The following is a 20,086-nucleotide window of genomic DNA, read 5'->3' as shown; positions in this document are numbered from 1 at the left end:
ATGCTAGGCAACCTGCTATTGTGGGCATCACAGCTGAGGCCTAATCCTATCTGTTTCCATGCAATTTCAGTCCAACTCAATAGAATTAGGAGTGGAAATGCAACTTCTTTCTCCCCCCATTCTAGAGATGATCCCTGAAAGTGGGTACAGACATTTTGTAGATAATGGTTACTCTTTTCAAGTAGTTAATCTCCCAAAACATTGGATATCAAGAAGAAAGACCAAGCACAATTTTCAGATGAAACATTGTTAAGACACCAGAGACTGGCACACTGAAGAATCAAGTGCTCATCTTAAAACTGACACCACATTTATAAATGGGAAGTCTAGGAGGGTTTAATTAAAGCTCTGATAATCCACATCCAGTTGTTCAGAAATCTTGATGGTTCAACATCTAGGAGCACAGCCAGAGTAGTAGGTCAGAAACACCGAGGCTCAGGAACGTAGGCAGGTTTGCTGCCAAAGTGCTTCTATGTTTCAGCTGGTTTTGGCAAGCTGAAACATACAAGGAGAAACTCACCAGGTTCCATTTCCTACACCCTTTAAACTCAACCGGTCCACCGGAAAATTCATCATATTGTTGTGTAACATGAAAAAGTGAAATAAATGCATGTAGGGTATTAATGAGTAAAATACAATAGCCCAGAAAAGCTGCTAATCTGGCACCTCCAATGTCATGAGGAACTAAATTATCGGAGTTTACTTCAAGTGTTGGCATAAGTGAAATAGGAAGAGCAAGCAGGGTTGAAAGTTTTTAATTTTCTCCAAGCTGATCTGCTGTGTCTACGCACACTAATACAAAAAGCAAGGTCCTGCTTCTTGTATCTGGTGCGTGCTGTTCCTTCTCTGCTTCTTCAACCTCTCTCCATGCCCCTTAACATCACATTTCAGTTCTTACTCTCTCCTCCTCTATGTCCCCGGCTGACTTCCTCATGAGAGGCAGTGGATGTTGAGACATGAAAAGGTGTCAAGAACAGGAAACATTTTATTTCTGTGTGTTGAGAGCCAAGTGTTGAATCCAGACTGCACCAGAACACACATCAGGTAATTAGTCATTGGGGGTTGGAGGTAGGGAGAGATAGAAATGGTGAGGCAGGAGAACTGAACACTCTCATACCACTAAACTAAGGCCTCAATAGGGCGTGGAACGATTTTACTATCAGATTTCTCTCTCCGAAATGCATGCTCACAATCTCTCCTTTGCAACTGGAAACATTAAAACTGAAAGTTGCCTTTTACCTCAATTTTGAAAAGTTGATTACTCCAATAGATAGAAAAATACAGCAGTAAACATAAAAGAATGAACTATGTTAACGGTGAATGTACGTAATTCAAAATCAGCTCAGAGGGCTAAACAGAAAAATACTGGGGATAAAACCATCGTCACTAGCACTTACTGCACATTGTATCCTGTTTCTGAACTTCACTTTGGGATTTCAATGGAGTAGAATTCAGAAGCAGAATAAAATGTACAGCCACTATCATACTACTTGTTAAGTACTGGCGATGGAGGACGTTTCTGGGCAATCAAAACCAAGCCTAGATTTTTGAGAGGGATCTACGTAAACCTGTCTAACCTTGCATTATGTTAACATAAAGGACAATTCAAGTGATACATTCAAAAGGCTATTATTTTATACCTAATTTAGAGAATATTTTACTCAGTTTAAAACATATCTTGGCCATTAAAAGATGAGACTGTATACACTACAAAACTGAGTGATTTTGGGAACTTATTGGCCAAGTTCTATAGAGTGCGATCTTACACAAACCAAAAAACGTAATTAACTCTTCTGGCCCATTTATATAACAGTAGATAATGTCCTTGCAGAAAGCATCTTGAGTACACGTGAACAAACCTGGATACAGATTAATCAAATATACAGATAATTGATGACTTACATCATCCTGCTTCTTCTGTAGATCCTCGAGTAATCCCAAAATATCTTCGTCTGCAACATCAAATGGTGTCTGACCCTACAAAAAAAAAACGATGTTAATAGCTATTAACAAATTGGTGATTTAGTGTCAGCAATACAATTTGAACATCTGCTCAGGCAACAATTCATCTCTTACATACAGTACAGTGAAAATGATCAGACTAACTTCAGGTTTTGAACAAATTGGTTCTTTTCTCCCAGATGTTTGAAGACACACACTCACTGGATATTATGGCTGCATGTCAAATCCTACTGCTGAAATTCAATTTCAGCAACTTTGACAGAGCAGAGTTTCAGAGTACCACGCACAGCCACTACTATACTGCTTGTCAAGCACGTGATAGAGTACATTTCTGGGTAATCAGGATCAAGCCTAAAACACATAACTGAAGAAATGCTTCCAATGAGGAATGAAGGACTTTGAAAAGCAAATAAAGTATTGGAATAAGTATTGGCAGCCTCAAAGATGACCAAGGTGAGAGGAGGAGAATAAACCAATTCTTTTTGGTAATATCACTGGCTTCTTCACTATGCTGAACCAGTTGGACCACTGACAAAGTTACTGGATCACCTCCAGAATTCATAATTCCTTGGTGCATACTGTTTGAGCTTTGAGAGTTTTCAATAAGAGTAACCTCCAAATCTCTCAAGATGAAATCTACTAAGGGTGCTTGACAGCTGAAATCCGTCATCATGGAGATGGGCAGACTGGCCATAGCTCTCCATCTCTAACCATCAACAACAAAATGACAGAAGCAATTCTAGCCCATTCCAACCAACATTTCTACCCACCAAATGCAACAGGTGGATGTGCCCCAATTCTGTCTAATTAGCGGATTACTAATGCCATCTCTGTCCTGGGCATCAACCCAACAGAAGACCAAGAGAGCAGTTCACTAGTTTCATTGCTAAAGCAGCCAAGTTAAACTGATGACTTTTCTAGGCTGATGGTGAACTCAGAAGTAGGGGTTATTATGGGCTACACTCCTCAATAAATGGAGTTCTGAGAAGACTCAATCAAATATCCTGGTCACACTTTGCAGATAATTTTAAGATGCAAAGTTATAAACCTCTGAACTAAGGTACCCAGAAACAGATTTGCTCCTTGTGAAATATCCTGTGGCCACATAACATTGCTTGTACCCTGGAGAAAATGATTGTGGATACTTCCAAGCACTGGGGCACCAATGGTGACTGGATAGAGGCTAAATTGAAAGGGGCTACTTCTATAGAATAATTGATTTAAAACATTGCTTCTTTTGGTTAGATGCTCTAAAATCTCAGAGTAATAACTACAATTGAAATAAAAATAATCCCATCTTGTATAAATAAAATGTACCGAATTATTTAGTGCTTCCATGTCACAGAAATGCTCCACGAGAAGTTTGCAAGAATCCTCCATTCCCCAGTGTGCAGCAGCATGCAGTGGGGTCCAGCCATCCTTGTCCTGTGCAGTGACACTGAAACCTGCCTGAAGGAGTAATCTGCAATGCAATTCCACCGGTTAACAAAGTAAACCATTACAGTTGATAAGTATCTATTCCAAACTCTTTCCAACTCAAGCCTCAGAGCAAGGAGGAAAGCGATGAAAGACAACCACATTCTTCAGTCAATACATCAAGCATCAGAGAAGGCAGCCAGTTGGGCTATTGCAGTGTCCTGATTCAAAGGTTTAACAATTAGTTTAATTTCCCCTGCTCCTCCAGTTCCAGTGTCTCCCTACCTCATTTATTAAAACACTTCCTAATATGAACTATTATATCTCCATTTAAGGAGAACAAACCCAGAAAACTATATTTCTAATTAAGCCAGCACTCTCTTTTTTTGTTTTTCAGGTACTTTGGTAGCACAGGAACAGCCAGATGAATAAATACCTGACCACAACAATTCTCTGTCTGTAGATACCCAAAAAAGATTGCTCTTAGGGCAGCTCACGTCTCATTATGTGGATCTATACATGATGCAGAATGACCTACTAGATTTGATCTTGCAGCTTCTATTCACTATGTTACTTTCAGAAAAAAATAACAAGAAAGCAATTCAATGGTTCACAACGTATTCTCTCCACTCTCCTTCCATACCAAAAAAACAGATCAAAGCTTCTACTCCTGCTTTTGAACTGCCCAAAATCAGCTGGCTATACATCGTACCCGAGACACCGAATAGGTGGGAATTATACCTACCTCATCACCTCTATGTAGCCTTTGGCTGCAGCAACATGGAGGGCGTTAGCACCAGTTTTCGGGTGAGATACATCTTCAATCTTGCCACTATTTAGCCACTGCCTGGCATGTTGCAGCATCAATTCCTCCTCCTCACGCCTTGCAGACTCTACATCAATCCCTGCCGAAACAAGAGAGGCACTTTCTGTACAAGGAGGTTTAATGTACCACACAACTCCTTAAAAAATTATAGAAACACATTCCCTACCCACCAACACCGAACCAAAATTGTCAAAAAGCAAAAGTCTTGAAACATCATCGTGGGGGTATCTTCAACACACAAATGGCAGCTGTTTAAGAAAGCTCACCAGCACTTTCTCAAGGACAACAGATGCTGCCCTTCACTACAGACCACTGATGTAATCTGATTTAACTCAATGTTGGTTGTTGGCCAAGCCGCAGGAAGAGCTCCCCACTCTCCAAAATGGTGCCAAGTGATCTTTTAGGTGCCACCTGAAAGGGTAGACAGGGATTTAATTCAATGCCTCACACACAATAAGATACCCTCAGAGTGCAGCACTCCTGCTGGGAACGTCAACCTGCCAACTCAAGCGATGAGCCATCACCGACACAAAATGCATTAGCAATTTACACACTGCTCTTTCAGCCACGGTAGCTCTTGAACGTACCCTGTTTAGTAATCTCAGCCTGCAGCAGGTTCTCCATGTAGTCCTCTTCTGCAAGATCAATTGGCAACTGACCATCGCTGTTCACAGCAGCAATGTTGGCACCATGGTTGATTAAACATCTGCAAAGCATAAAAAAAAAATTTATAAGCGGTATAGTTTCAAATGGAAAGAAATCATATTGAGATACAGAGATAATGGACACAGATAAGATTTCAAACAGGTCAGAATATGCATAAAGGATGCAATGATTAAGCAACAAAGCTTCGAATTTAAAATTTGTGAAACTCTTTTCCCTGGTGCAAAGGGCACTGAGGGGTGACCTAATACAGGTTTATAAAATCATGAGGAGCAGAGATAAGGTGAATGGTCACAGTCTTTTCCCCAGGGTAGGGGAGTCTAAAACTAGAGGCCATAGATTTAAGGTAAGAGGGGAAAGATCTAAAGGGGACTGGAAAGGCAAACTTCCCCCACCCCCCACACAGAGAGTGGTGGGTGTGTGGAACGAGCTGCCAGAGGAAGTGGTAGAGGCGGGTACAATAACAACGTTTAATAGACATTTGGACAGGTACGTGGATAGCAAATGTTTAGAGGGATATGGGCCAAATGCAGGAAAATGGGACTAGCTTGGTCGGTATGGATGAATTGGGCTGAAGGGCCCGTTTCCATGCTGTATAGCTCTGGGACTCTGACTGAACGTGGAAATAAAACTAGCCAAGGGCCATTCAGCCCAACTGGTCCATGCTGTGTATAGTCCACATGAACCTCTACTCACTAGATAATTAACCTTCCACCTCTTTCATCCTCCATACTTTTGTATTTAATTTGTATTCCTGCATCTTGAGATTAGCCAATTACTAAAATTAACATTTACTGCAGAGAATTTATAGAGAAGGAACATAACGCATCAACAAATAAACATAGTCTATCCTCAGAACAACAGAAAAAAGAATAAACATCAGGTGCATTCAAATTGCTAACTCTGATGCCTTTTCACGAGGTTCTGGTACACATCGTCGCCGGAACTTGGGGAACACGTAAAGGAATTGACATCAAGGCATAAAGGGAGAGCTTTAATAAAATTTTTAATAGAATTAGCTTCAATAGAATTTAGATTCCTGAAAAGGCTTGCAATAAAAAAAAATGCCTTTCACAATCTCTGGACCCATATTCTTTATACAAGTAACTTTTCCAAAGTGCAGTCACTGTTACAATGTAGAAAATACGCAACCAATTTGCACACAAGCTCCCACAAACCAGTTTTCTTTACCCAGAGGAATATATTGTGACCCGCACACCATAGATAACGGCACTGATCTTGTATGAGAGAAATCAGGCAAGCATTTGATTTAAGTTTTATCCAAAAGACAAAACCTTTCATTCCCTCAACTGCAGTGCCAGCCAGAGTTTATGAGCTCAAGTCCATCAGGTCAGACTTTAAACTGCAACCTGAAGAAGCAAGTGCAACTCACTGAGCCACAGCCAATACCATGGATAAAGTGGGAAAATTTAGCACGGGAATTCCAAAGGATTAACCTGAAGCAGCTGAAGTTTTAAAATCACCCTCAAATGGACAAATTGGGAGGCAGGTAAAAGGGAAGAAAATATAAGAGGAGAATTCCTCCTCTTCATATCTCATCATGGTCTTTCCTATTTCTCTGAAGCAGAAACATGGGGAGGGACCATGACAAGATATAAAAAGGGGGAATTTAAATCCAATGAGGAAACGGGCTGGAAACCACTCGGTGGAAGAAGGAAAATTAGAACATGGAACAGTACACCACAGGAACAGGCCCTTTGGCCCACGATGTTGTGCCAAGCTAATTAAATTAGTAATCAAATATCCAATTAAATTAATCCCTTCTGCCTACACGATGTCCATGTCCCCCCCTTCTCTGCACATTCACGTGCCTGTCTAAGAGCCTCTTGAACGCCTCCATTATATTTGCCTCCACCAGCAATGGGAGAAAATTGGGCACTTATGTTCTGAATCATTCATCAACTTTGGTTCAGTCTAACAGGCGTTTAGCATATTTATGTCTGTACATAACTTCTTTCCATTAAACCAAACGCTATCATACAGATTTAGGCCACACTTTCTAATGTTCAAAGGGATATGAGATGTCCGTGTTCCTTTTGCAATCGTAAACAATGTTCGTGGTTGCAAACTGGCATCTGGTGGCACCTCTTGGCAAAATGCTTGCAACAAAGAATTCCATTACAAAGTCTCACCAGTTGGTTAAGCATCATGTAAGGATGTTCATGGAGGCTAGGGAAATGAAACCCATTATTTAAATAAATGAATCAGGTGCAGTAGGCCACCAAGCACCAAGTCTGTTCCACCACATATGACCATGCCTGATCAGACTGTAGTCTCATTTTGTCTTCCAGTCTTTTCACAGTAACCTTTCATTCTTTGCTTATCAAAAATCTATCTCTGCCTTAAAAATATTCAAATATGCTTCTTCCACCATCATTTGGAGTGAGTGAGTGAGTTCAGAGACTCACAATGATCAGAGGGAAAAAAAATCTTCTCAATTCAGGCCTTAAAACGTGTGACCTTTTGTTCTAGATTCCCACCCTCCCCACCCCCCCCCCCCCAAGACAAAACATATACACCAAGTCCCCACATCAAACTCATCAGGATCTTTTTTCAACCAAGTCTCCTCTCACTCTTCTACAGACAATACAACCCCAGCAGCACTGACCTTTGCTCATGGGATAATCCACCCATTACACGTACGATGCTGGTAAACTTCTCTGAACTGCTTCCAAAGCATTAACATCCTTCCTTAAATAAAGAACCAAACTGTACATGGCACTTTAGATGTCATCTTACCAATGCCTTATATAATCCAAGCATAACCTTCCTACTTTTGTGTCCAATTCTCCCAGCAATAACCAGTAACATTGTGTTAGCTTTCCCAATTACCTTTTGTACCTATATTCTAGCCTTTGACAACACTCGGATTCCTTTACATCTCAGAAGTCTGCAACCTATCACCATTTAGATAAAATTATTTATATCATTCCTTCATTAAATGTATATAAAATTGTACAATGCAGATACCCCAGCATCGATCACTGTGATATACCATTCTTTACATTTTGTCAACCGAAGATCCACTTATGCCCACTTTGTTTGCTATTAGACCAGCAATCTTCCGTCCTTGACAATATGTTACCTCCTGCACTATTAACTTTTATTTTCTGCAACAACATGATGCTGCACCTTATCAAAAGCCTTCTGGAAGCCCAAGTATGCTCTCTGGTTCCCCTTTATCCACGTTACTTCTTCAAAACAAAACCCAATAAATTGGTCAAATGATTTTCATTTTACAAAAATATATTGGCTTTGCTTGATTACCTTGAATTTTTCCAAGTGGCCTGCTATAATGTTTTTAAATAGCAGGTTTCAACATTTTCCCTATGACAGATGTCAAACTAACTGGCACGTAGCTTCCTGCTTTCCAATCCAGTACACTGGTACTCCACTTAGCACTACGCCACAGAACACCGATCTTTTATAGACAATATATTTTGTTGTATTTTCTGGTGGTTCACATGCTGCAATACTGTGTTATGGTATTTGAATGTTCAAGTTATGGGGCAGGTAATGTCTCAAAACTATTTGAGAAAGAGTATCACTTTGGACGCAAACTTGCGTTAGAGCAACACTGTGTTCACAGCGAGGACAGCAAGACAGATTCCAGTTGAAAGAAACCAGCAGTATAGCAATTTTGATGAACAGCATTGTAGAAGTCAAGTAATTAATGGAGCCATTTTCTGAAAGTGACCTGGTTTAGGAGCACAACTTTTCAGTGAGGAGATTTGTGATGATGGTGTCTCCTGATACACAGGACTATTCAGGAAAAACTTGATGTTCTTTGATTCAGCAGATTCTACTGAGCAGGTCTCCAAGAGAATGCCTGTTTGACGTGATGAATATCAGCCAGCTTCAGTATATCTAGTGACTCAGTTCATAGTCACAACCCAACCCACCTTCGCAGGAGGTGGAAACACAGCCTGGCTCATCCATCCTCTTTGCTGTAGCCTCTTCCACTTTGTCCTACTCCCAGTACTACTCTGAGGTGCTCCTGACTTAATTTCTATCAATTTAAGTTGGTTTTACCATCATTGCTTGCTCACATTTTTATAGTATTGTAATACCTTTTCTTTATCCTCAATTAAGCCCTCATTTCTTGGTCATGAGATAGAAAAATAGTGTCAGTAATGCAACAGCATGTATAAAATCGTAATCACCACTTTTGGAGTAAACTGAATTAGGTCTCTTGTTCCCAGGAACACATCCAGAGTACTAAGCGAGGTACCAACTTGAATCAAGTTGTATTTATTGTTATTTGTATAAGTAGAGTGAGGTACAGGTACAATGTAAAACTTGCTTACAGCAGTATCACAGGCAAGTAGGTACAAACAACACACATAATATAAATTACACATAAAATTACACCATACAGGGAAAAAAATTACACCATACAGGGAAAAAAAACTGCAAATGCAAGACCTTAGTGCAACAAAAAACACTTAAAGACAAGTCCATGGCAGTGTAAGAGGTGGTCCGTAGTGTTCCATTGCTGAGGTAGGGTTAGGGCTGTGCAGATCAGATCGAAAACCTGATGGTTGCAGGGAAGCTGTTCCTGAACCTGGTGGTGTGGGACATCAGGCTTCTGTACCTCCTGCCTGATGGTAGCTGTGAGAAGATGACACGAGCTAGATGGTGGGGATCCTTGATAATAGATACTGCCTTCTTGAGGCAGCACCTCCTGTAGATGCTGTCAATGGTGAGGAGGGCTGTGCCCATGATGGACCAGGCTGTGTCCACTACGCTCTACAGCTTCTTAAGTTCCTGTGCATTGGCCTAGTGCAGCAATTCCGTGATGCAACCAGTCAGGATACTTTCAAATGTGCATCTGGAGAAATATAATTATTGGGCCTCTCAAGAGGGCTCAAATTAAATTTGTTGGTTGTATAACCAATGACTGACTTGCCTTAGGAGAGAGCAACTGTTGAGGATGAAGGCAAGCAGCACATATGATGTGCAGGGTCCAGACCCTCAAACTTTGCCAAGTTGACAGTATCTCTATGGGAGCATGGGCTTTCTGAATTGGACAAATACACAATTCCCATGATTTTGCAATATTTTAACTTGGATAACCAAAGGCAATCAGTTTCTCTGTACTGGGTATCCACAAGAATATGGTGTGGGTAAAAAAACAGAGACAGAGAAAACCATATATATCTGAAATCATTCATTTAACATGTTGATACAAACTCTCCTTGCAAGACACTTGAGAGAGCATTTCCTAGCCAAATATACAAGGTGGTGGAGGGTTGCATGAGTGACCAAAGCAAATGATGATCTCTCAGTAAAACAGTTAGAAAAGAAGGGGCCTTGTGACTGTGTTGCGAAACAGATTCGAGGTCTGGAAGGACAAGGACTCTTAGAGATAAATGATTTATTTACAAAGACAAACGCGGGGAAAAAGGTAACGGGGCAACACACACACACACACGCGCGCGCGCACCGGTGATAGCAAGTGTGGGAAAATCACAACAAGGGTACAATACACACACACAAAATGAACTGGGTATAGACAATCAAGGAAAAACAATATGCTACCTGCCACCCCTTGACTCAGCGCAGGCACGGCTCTATGCTACCAGGAATACTAACTTAGAACGCTCCTAGCCCTAACGAAGTGCACACCTTACCAACGGTCTCTCCAGTGTCGTTCCATGGTTCCTTGGAGCAAACAAAGAGAGCGAACGAGGCACATGTGACACTCTTTATAGTGCTGGAGGGCTTGGGGGGGGGGGGGGGGGGGGGGGGAAAATAAAAGAGTCCAGCCCAGGTAGTTCAAAAAGGCCAATGGCCCAATGCCAGCAGGGGCTAATCGATCACAAGAGGCCAATGACCTGAGGCCAAGTACAAAAGTGCTTAAAAGGGGACAATGGTCAGGTGTGCACTGATGGTGGGGGGGAGGTGGAGCCAGACCTTGATTGACAGTGGTGTGTCTTTCAACCAGGTACTGGGCAGTGCTGTCACGTGACAGTCACGGCCCTCCACAATACGGACTGGTAACAAGAAGGTGGGGAATAATGGCAAGTTTATACAGAGGAAAAAGATTAAAGGAGCATAGTAGCGCGGTGAATCCAGAGAATGAGTTCCAATGCCACTTTAAACACCAAAGGGCCATACTGACAGTTAGGACACATACTTTTACTTACAAGCTCCAGACTCCAAGCAATGCACTGGATGAGTCACTGAAATGCAGAAGTTATCAACATTTCCCTTGGCACTGTTCATAGGTTGAAAGAATGGACCATTTTATTTAAAGCAGCAGTATTAGATCGCAGCAAGTATGATGTGATATTCTGCTTTCTGAATCTTTAAAGGCCAAAAATATTATTGCTGTCTCTTCTCAAACTACATGCAGGTTTTTCAGGTGTGTACAGATCTGCAGGTCGAAGAAAGGTCAGGTTGACATTATACTTTTTAAAAAAATGCTTCTGAAGTTAATTAAAAGCCATCCTGTTGGTGAACTGGTTTCCCTGAACAGTAGAATTACAACAGAAAAAACAAAGCCACTTACACTTCCAACATCAGCCTTTTTTTCCCCTATACACCATGGCTTGAAATCAAAATCCCTTCATCCAGGATATCAGATGAACAGTGACTGAGAGCAATGCTTTCCAAACTCTGGTTACAGTACCACATACCATAAATATGGAAAAGAGCTACAAAATGGAGCAACTATGTTTTACATCTCACGGCTACAAAAATACAAAAGAAATAAGAGCAGGAGAGCCATCGAGCCTACTCCTCCATTCAATAAGATCATGGCTGATCTGGCTGTGGGCTCAGATCCACCTACCTGCCATTTCCCCATAACCCTTAATTCCCCTATTATGCAAAAATTTATCTAACTGGGTCTTAAATATATTTAATGAGGTAGCTTCTACTGCTTCCCTGGGCAGAGAATTCCACAGAGTCACTACTCTCTGGGAAAAGCAGTTTCTCCTCATTTCTGTCCTGAATCTATTCCCCTGAATCTTGAGGCTATGTCCCCTAGTTCTAGTCTCACCTACCAGTGGAAACAACCTTCCTGCCTCTATCTTATCTATCCCTTTCATATGTTAGTATAAGATCCCCTCTCATTCTTCTGAATTCCAGCGAGTATAGTCCCAGGTGACTCAATCTCTCCTCATGGGCTAACCCCCTCATCTCCGGAATCAACCTGGTGAACCTCCTCTGCACCGCCTCCAAAGCCAGTATATCTTTCCTCAAGTAAGGAGACCAGAACTGCACGCAGTACTCCAGGTGCAGCCTCACCAGTACCCTGTACAGTTGCAGCATAACCTCCCTGCTCTTAAATTCAATCCCTCCAGCAATGAAGGCCAACATTCCATTTGCCTTCTTGATAACCTGTTGCACCTGCAAACCAACTTTTTGCGATTCATACACAAGCACTCCCAAGTCCCTCTGCACAACAGCATGCTGCAATCTTTCACCATTTAAATAATAATCTAATCTTCTATTTTTCCTTCCAAAGTGGATGACCTCACATTTACTAACATTGTACTCCATCTGCCAGACCCTTGCCCACTCACTTAACCTATCTATATCTCTCTGCAGACTCTCCGCATCCTCTGCACAATTTGCTTTCTCACTCAATTTAGTGTCTTCAGCAAACCTACATATGCTACACTCGGTCCTCTTCCAAATCGTTAACCTATATTGTGAACAGTTGCAGGGCCAGCACCAATGCCTGCAGCACCCCACTCACCACTGATTGCCAACCAGAGAAACACCCAATTTTCCCAACTCTCTGCCTTCTATTGGTTACTCAATCCTCTATCCATGCTAATACATTACCCCCAACTCCATGTATCCTTATCTTATGGATGAATCTTTTATGCGGCACCTTATTGAACGCCTTCTGGAAATTCAAGTACACAACAACCACCTGTTCCCCTCTACGCACTGCGCTCATTATATCCTTAAAGAATTCTAGTAAGTTTGTCAAACAGGATCTGCCCTTCCTGAATCCATGCTGTGTCTGCCTGATGGAACCACTTCTATCCAGATGTCTCACTATTTCTTCCTCACACTAGCAATTGCTCCTTAATCTCTGCAGGCTTCAAGAAATACTCATACCGAGAAGCAAACTAAATAAATGCCATAAAATTGCTAGCTGTCCACAACCGGTTTAGTACCTTTCCTTCAGTTATGCCCAGACTGGACCATCCAGATCTCTATTTGCTTCTTTTGATGATCATTACTGAATCTACTCTTGAACTTGAAGCAAAGTTTCCCCATTTTGTCCCAGGAGTGTCAGAAATAATGCATTCTGCAAATCACCTGAGAGCAACTTCAATTTGCCATTAAACCGAGTGATTGATAACAATACAAGATGAATAAAAGATATTTACTATTAACTTTTTTTGTCTCATTAGTGGTATGTTTTACAGCATTACAAGATTATTGTTCAAAAATTTATAGGTGTTAAACCTTATTCAGTAGCTGAGAAGAAGCGTTAAATACTGCAATGTAACATTTATTGCATCTTTAGCTCATACTGAGAACAGCAATTACTGCCTGTAAAAGCGTGCTTGAATCACGCAAAGCTCTGTCTCTAAAACAGTCATTTAAAAATAGAAAAATATTGAAGAAATTATGTATTCACAATCCTTCATTCGGAGGCATGTCCTGTTCACAACAGTTTGAATTTATATAATTGCCTTTCATATTCCTGTCAACAGATCCAAAAGCATTTTACTGCCATTGAATCCTTGATTTTTTTGAAATACCGTAATGTACAAAACCAGCAGGAATGACCTGATAAGCTGTATTTGCAAATTAAAGGGATGTAGATTGAGGGATGAATATCGGCCAGGAATTAAGAAACTTCCACACTATGCTCCAAAACAGAGCCATGGGATCTCCTTACATCCATCTGAGGGCAGATTACTTCTTGACTTAGCATTTAGTGAGAAGGACGTTAAACCAAAGCCTGGAGCATTCACTCAGTACTGCACAGAATCTTGTGTTTAAATCTTCGGATTGCCATTTGAATTGACAACCTTTGAACTGCTACCATCAGTCATAGCTAACACATGCAAGGCATTTCAAGGAATATTAGGCATTCCAAGGAGTTTTACAAAGGAAAGTGCCACACATTGAGAACAGATTAAGTAACCAAAGTGGATTAAGGATGTTTTAATTTGCACCACTTATCACAATGATCAGTCATGATCAACAATTGTTTTGCAAATAAATCATATTGACCTCTCAGGAAAAAAATTAAGCTTATAACTTTCCACAATGCCCTTAATTCATCAGTGGTATATCTGTAAGATATCACAGTACAAAAAGCAGCTTCAGATTGCAGTGTTGAATGACTAACTACACCTAGTAATGTCTTCACAGTTCATGCAAATATAGTCGCATTTCACACAAAGCATGAAAACTGAGAAAATAAAACAAGACTATACTCATGAAACTTCACACCCACCCAAACATCACCAAACAGGAGACATATCACTCATGAATTAGTAACAGGAAAAACTGCAAGTCCCTGCTCAGGCTCCAGAGGATTAGAACTACCATATCAACCAGGTACCTCACCAACCTTGCTGAATTACACACAAACATAGTCTTTTATTTAGAGCAAAAGGCATTACACACGAAAATTGGCAAGTTCTCTCCAAAGCCCATATACGCAGAAGAATTGATGTCAAAACTTACTCAACAATTTCAGAGTAGCCGCAAGATACAGCCACGTGGAGCGGTGTCCATCCCTCATTATCCGACTGGTCAACATTGGCATTCTGCGCCAGCAGGAACTCCACCATTTCCAAGTTTTCATCAATGCAAGCCTAGGAAAGAAGACACGTTGGTTAAGATGCGGCACTGAATTTACATATACACCATCTACCCCAGCCCACTGCAACCTTCTACAGCTGACACCAAGACTGGGGCAATTTATGGACCCCTAGAGCATTCTGATAGCTGACCTCCTTCATAAAATTACACTGCCATAAAGTCCACTGTGTCTGTATCATTTCCTTGAATCCTTTTGTTAGTCATACATTATACATTTTTCCCCAGATACAATCTCATTTTACTACTGTAGGCAGTGTATTCCAGATCATAATAATTTACTCCATAAATTACCCCTAACTTGCACCAGTTTCCTTTCAGCCATCACCCCAGGTTCACTGATTTAACCTGGCTGCCAAAAGAAAAAATGAAATTGCTTTTCTCATCTTTAAATCTCTCCATAGCCACCACCCCCAAAACCCTTCACCATTCTAGAATTGCCCAAAACCCAAGTTGTTCCACTTTTGCCATACTGCACATGTCCAACTGTCAGTGTCCTACCAATAGTAACTGCTTCCAGCTGTCAGGGACCCAAGTTATGAAAATGCTCCCCAAATCTGCCACCCCTTCCCCTTATTTGGCATTTCGTAAAGATAACCAGTCTTAAATTTCCTTCTACAGCTCTGTAAAATTTGACTCGATGGCTTGAGCAAAGAACCTTGGGCTGTTTCATTATTTAAAAGACGTATGGAAAATTATAGGGTGTTGGGGGGGGATGGGGGGGGGGTTCAGCTGGACTAAATAGAGAGAAGCTTTTGTCATGACCATTCAGGGAAAAGGGGACACAGATTTAAAGTGATTCAACACTCTGCCTGAGGAGGTGGTGGATGGAGTCAGGTACTCTTCAAGAAAGATCTAGATGTTCACTTGGTCCTTATTGCTGATTCAAATGCAGGTAAATGGAAATAGCATTGGAAAGTACAATGGTTGTCATGGACACGGTGGGCCGAAGGTCCCACTTCTGTGCTGTATGTTCTACAGCTCCATGATGGGTTGAAGACAGGGTGGGGAAAGTGAGAAAAGGGTTCCTTGACCATGAAAATTGTGATGATCTTAATGTCACTAACTCTATGGGTTGTAGAAATAATCAGAGCTTTCAAACTGGATCGGAACTTGAGCTAAAATAATCTGTAGGGTGGGGAAAGAACAGAGGAAATGGAACTGATTGGAATGGTCAGCAACGAGCAAGCATTGAACTTCATGTACCAAATGGCTACCTGCTGTGTTTATATGAAAGTTACTGTTACATCACAGCATTGACTTAGTAAGTGATTTCAAGTAACTGACAGGCAGCACATTTAGTGCTCTATTCTACAGCAAAAAACATTCCAACCCAATCCATTCTCATATACCCTAGCAACAGGTCACAGAAACAGGCACATACTCTAACAACAGGTGGCTGGACAGAACTCAAACAAATTCCTGACTGAATTCCTTCACCCCAACAACACCCCACCACCACCTCAAAAGCACCACCCAAACTTTCAATCAGCTTGTGCACAGAAAATTGTCAGGGTCAAACTTTGTGAGAATCAGTTATCATCAATGAAAAATTGGGCCATTCAACCCACTTAGCTCATACTAACACTCGACATGAACCGCCTGCAACCACTCTTCAGCTTAAACTATTCCTTTGGACCTCATGTACTTGCCTAATTTTCCCTTAATTCATCTTTGCAACTACTTCAACCACTCACTTGGTAATAAAGCTTCTCCTTAATTTCCCACTGGATTTCTATCTGGCCACCTTATACTCAAAGCCCTTTTCTTTGGACTTGCCATCATTTCCTTCCATGCCATAAAACCAATTCTTAAATTTTAACAACCTCTATTAAGGTACGGTCTTGTAGTTATTAAGTTACCAAATTATTTCTGTGTTATGGACCAATGAATTATGGATACAAGTTCAAATCCCACCGTAAGCAAGTAATACCAGAACAAAAAACACATCATCAACAATAACCAACAACCCATTTGTCTCAGGAAGACACATCTGGCATTCCTGCAATGATGGCAGAACCAAGTCTAATCTGCCGTTGAAATATTGCGGCACGTCAGTCAGTTCAGGGGCCAGTAGGTATGGGCAAAAATGCTGCCCTATCTGACAAATGAATAAGTAAACTCATCACTCAGCTATTTTTCAATGGGAAATAAAGCCCAAACCAATCTCTCCTGCCAGGTTAAACGTTAGTTTTGCTATCTTGCAATTCTTTTTACAAACTTTTGCTATTTATTTTGCAAAATGCTGACCCCAGAACTGTGCAAGATACTCCAAATGCAATCTTACCAAGGTTTCTATACAGGGTGGAAGTCCCAATTGCAGAAATTAGGTGACAGTGCAGAGACCATGACGTGCACCTGGAACTACATGGTATGCAATCTCATAATATAGTGCATAGTTTACCACCAATAAACCACAGCGGGAAACTAGGAGGAACTACATTCAAACCATTAAAAAAAATAAGGAGAATAAGCAGAAAAAGTAAAAATAAATCCCAAATCACCTGATGCTACACAAAGTGAGTTGAACATCAGTGGTGGGAAAGTTACTGGAGGGGATTCTGAGGGACAAGATCTACCATCATTTGGAAAGGCAAGGACTGATTAGGGATCAACAAACAAGAAGTTGAAAGAACTCAGCAGGTCAGGCAGCATCTGTGGAGGGAAATAGACAGTCGACATTTTGAGTCAAGACCTTTCACCTGGACAGTCCAGATGAAGGGTCTCGATCCAAAATGTTGACTATCCATTTCCCTCCATAAATGCTGCTTGACCTGCTGAGTTCCTCCAGCTTCCCGTTTGTTGATTCAGCTTCCAGTATCTGCAGTCTTGTGTCTCCTGATTAGGGACATTCAGCATGTGACGTGCATGGGAAACGGTAACTCACAAATAGATGTGATCTAGATGGACTTTAGCAAGGCTTTTGACAAGGTCCCACATGGTAGACTGGTCTGGGAGGTTAGATCATATGAAATCCAAGGTGAGCCAGCCAACTGGATACAAAATTGGTTTGGTAGAAGCAGGCAGGTGGTGGTAGTAGAGAGTTGTTTTTCAGTTTGGAGACCCATGACCAGTGGTGTGCCGCAGGGATCGGTGTTGGGTCCACTCTTGTTTGTAATTTATATCAATGATTTGGACGATAATGTTGTTAACATGGTTAGCAAGTTTGTGGACAACATCAAAATCTGTGCAGTAGTGGACAGTGAAGAGTTACTTCAGTTTACAAAGGGATCTAGACCAACTTGGGAAGTGGGCCAGAGAATGGCAAGTGGAATTTAACTTAGACAAGTGTAAGATGTCACATTTTGTTAAGTTAAACTGGAAACAGAGGGGCTTAGAGGTACAGGTACATAGCTCCCTGAAAGTGCAGTCATAGACAGACAGGGTGGTGAAGGCAGCTTTTGGTATGCTTGCCTTCATCGGGCAGGGCATCGAATACAACATTCTGAATATTATGTTACAGTTGTAAAGGACATTGGTGAAACCACATTTGGAATACTGTGTGCAGTTCTAATTGCCTGGGTATAGGAAGGCTGTCATTGAGCTGGAAAGGGAGCAGAAAAGATTCACAAGGATGATAACCGAGACCGGAGAGCTTGATTTAGGAGGAGAGACTGGGTAGGCTGAGACTCTTTACCCCCTGGAGCATAGGAGGCTGGTGGATGACCTTATAGAAGCACATAAGACCATGAGGGGCATTGATACGGTGAATGGTCACAGTCTTTTTCCCAGGGTAAGGGACTCTAAAACTAGAGGGCACAGATACAAGGAGGGGAAAGAATTAAAGGGGGCCCAAGGGACAACTTTCTTTCTCCCCCCCACACAGAGGGTGGTGGGTGTCTGGAACTAGCTGCTAGAGGAAGTGGTAGACGTGGGTATAGTTGCAAAGTTTAAAAGACATTTAGATAGGTACATGGATAGCAACAGTTTAGAGGGATATGGGCCAGGTGTAGGGAAATGGGACTAACTCAAGTAGACAACCTGGTTGGCATGGATGAGTTGGGCCGAAGGGCCTGTTTCCATGCTGTTGAAATCTATGACACTAAAGACTACTGAACTAATACTGAGAACAGACAGGGTGTTTCGTTTATTGGACCAATACCCAAAGTGGGCAGGTTGTCTTCAGAATCAAGGCTGCACACAGCAGGCTTGTATGTGCTGGGATTTAGAAAAGCAAAAGGCAACTTAGTTCAACCACAAAACCCCAAATCATTTGTGTTGAATGAAGACTACAAATCCAATAAAAACATTCACATCATGCGCTTCCAGATACTGCTGAATTCATTCAACGGTAGACCTGTATCAAAAATTGCCCCACTGTGCACACACACAGCCTGCAACTCATGCACAATCTGCAGCATTTCAACTGTTTGCTCAGAGCGTAGGTGCAATGCTTCCGTCAAGGGTCTTTGTTCTTTTGTAACTGGGATCAAAGCAGCTCAGTACCAAAAAACAAAACTAATAGCTTTAACTTGATAAAGTGTCCCAAGACACTTCACAGGTAAATTAGAATGTGACAGGATCACTGGGTCTTACTGGACATGGACAAACACACAAGTCAGAACTAAGGCAGGCCACTCAGCCCCTCAAACCTGCTCCACCATTTAATAAGATCACAGGTGATCTGACTGCAATCTCAATTCTACATTGCCATCTTTTCATGGTAACCAATAAGCCATCTAACTTTGCCTTAAAAAAGTTATTCAAAGGTTCCACCACCCTTTGAAAAAAAGTTCCATAGACTTACAACCCACAGGAGGGAAAGAATTTCCCCTCGTCTCTGCCTTAAATGGGCAATGCCTTATTTTTAAACAATGAACATTAGTTCTAGATTCTCCTAGGCAAGCAAACATCTCCACATCCATCCTGACAAGACCCCTCCAGGATGTTATCTGCTTTTATCGCCCCCTCTCACTCACTCTTCCAAACTCTAACAGATTCAAGTCTAGCCTCACCAGACAAACCACCCATTCTAGGCGTTAGTCTAGTAAACCTTCTCTGCACTTCTTCAATACATTAGCATTCTTAGTTAGATGAGGAGACCATTACTGTACTAATTAATCCAGCTCTGGTCTCACCAATGTCCTCTGTAACTGAAGTGTGACCTCCCTGGCAACAAGCGATAATATTCTGTAGGAATTCCTCTACTTGCTGCACATTGGCCTTCTCTGAATCTAGACATCTCATGAAAATTAATATCCGAGGATGACGTCAATCAGGACCCAGACACTAGTCAGCCAGCAGCTCCAACTAATTGCTCAGCAGCATTTTCCTGATGATTGAATCTTCCAAAGTTTCTTCATTTCAAATTCCCAATTTACAGCTAATTCTGGGAAATCTCCTCAATAGTGAAGACCTTTGCAAAATTCCTGTTTAATTCATCTTCTATCTTGT

At 41.4% G+C, this 20,086-nt stretch overlaps 1 protein-coding gene across 1 annotated transcript in view; it reads right to left on the bottom strand.

The window, feature by feature from the left end:
- LOC127585555 (protein phosphatase 1 regulatory subunit 12C-like) overlaps positions 1-20,086 on the bottom strand; it is a 61,386-nt gene that overhangs the window by 37,178 nt on the left and 4,122 nt on the right. The window contains exons 2-6 of the mRNA XM_052043114.1: positions 14,558-14,688; positions 4,792-4,910; positions 4,124-4,283; positions 3,280-3,424; positions 1,903-1,977 (exon numbers count right to left, since the gene is read on the bottom strand). Coding sequence (XP_051899074.1) covers positions 1,903-1,977; positions 3,280-3,424; positions 4,124-4,283; positions 4,792-4,910; positions 14,558-14,688 — 630 coding nt within the window. The remainder of the gene's footprint in view (positions 1-1,902; positions 1,978-3,279; positions 3,425-4,123; positions 4,284-4,791; positions 4,911-14,557; positions 14,689-20,086) is intronic.

This window comes from Pristis pectinata, chromosome 33 (genome assembly GCF_009764475.1).
Source record: "Pristis pectinata isolate sPriPec2 chromosome 33, sPriPec2.1.pri, whole genome shotgun sequence".
Classification (NCBI taxonomy): Eukaryota; Metazoa; Chordata; class Chondrichthyes; order Rhinopristiformes; family Pristidae; genus Pristis; species Pristis pectinata.
Note: the sequence above shows the minus strand (reverse complement) of the source record. Positions and strands in the feature narration are given on the sequence as shown.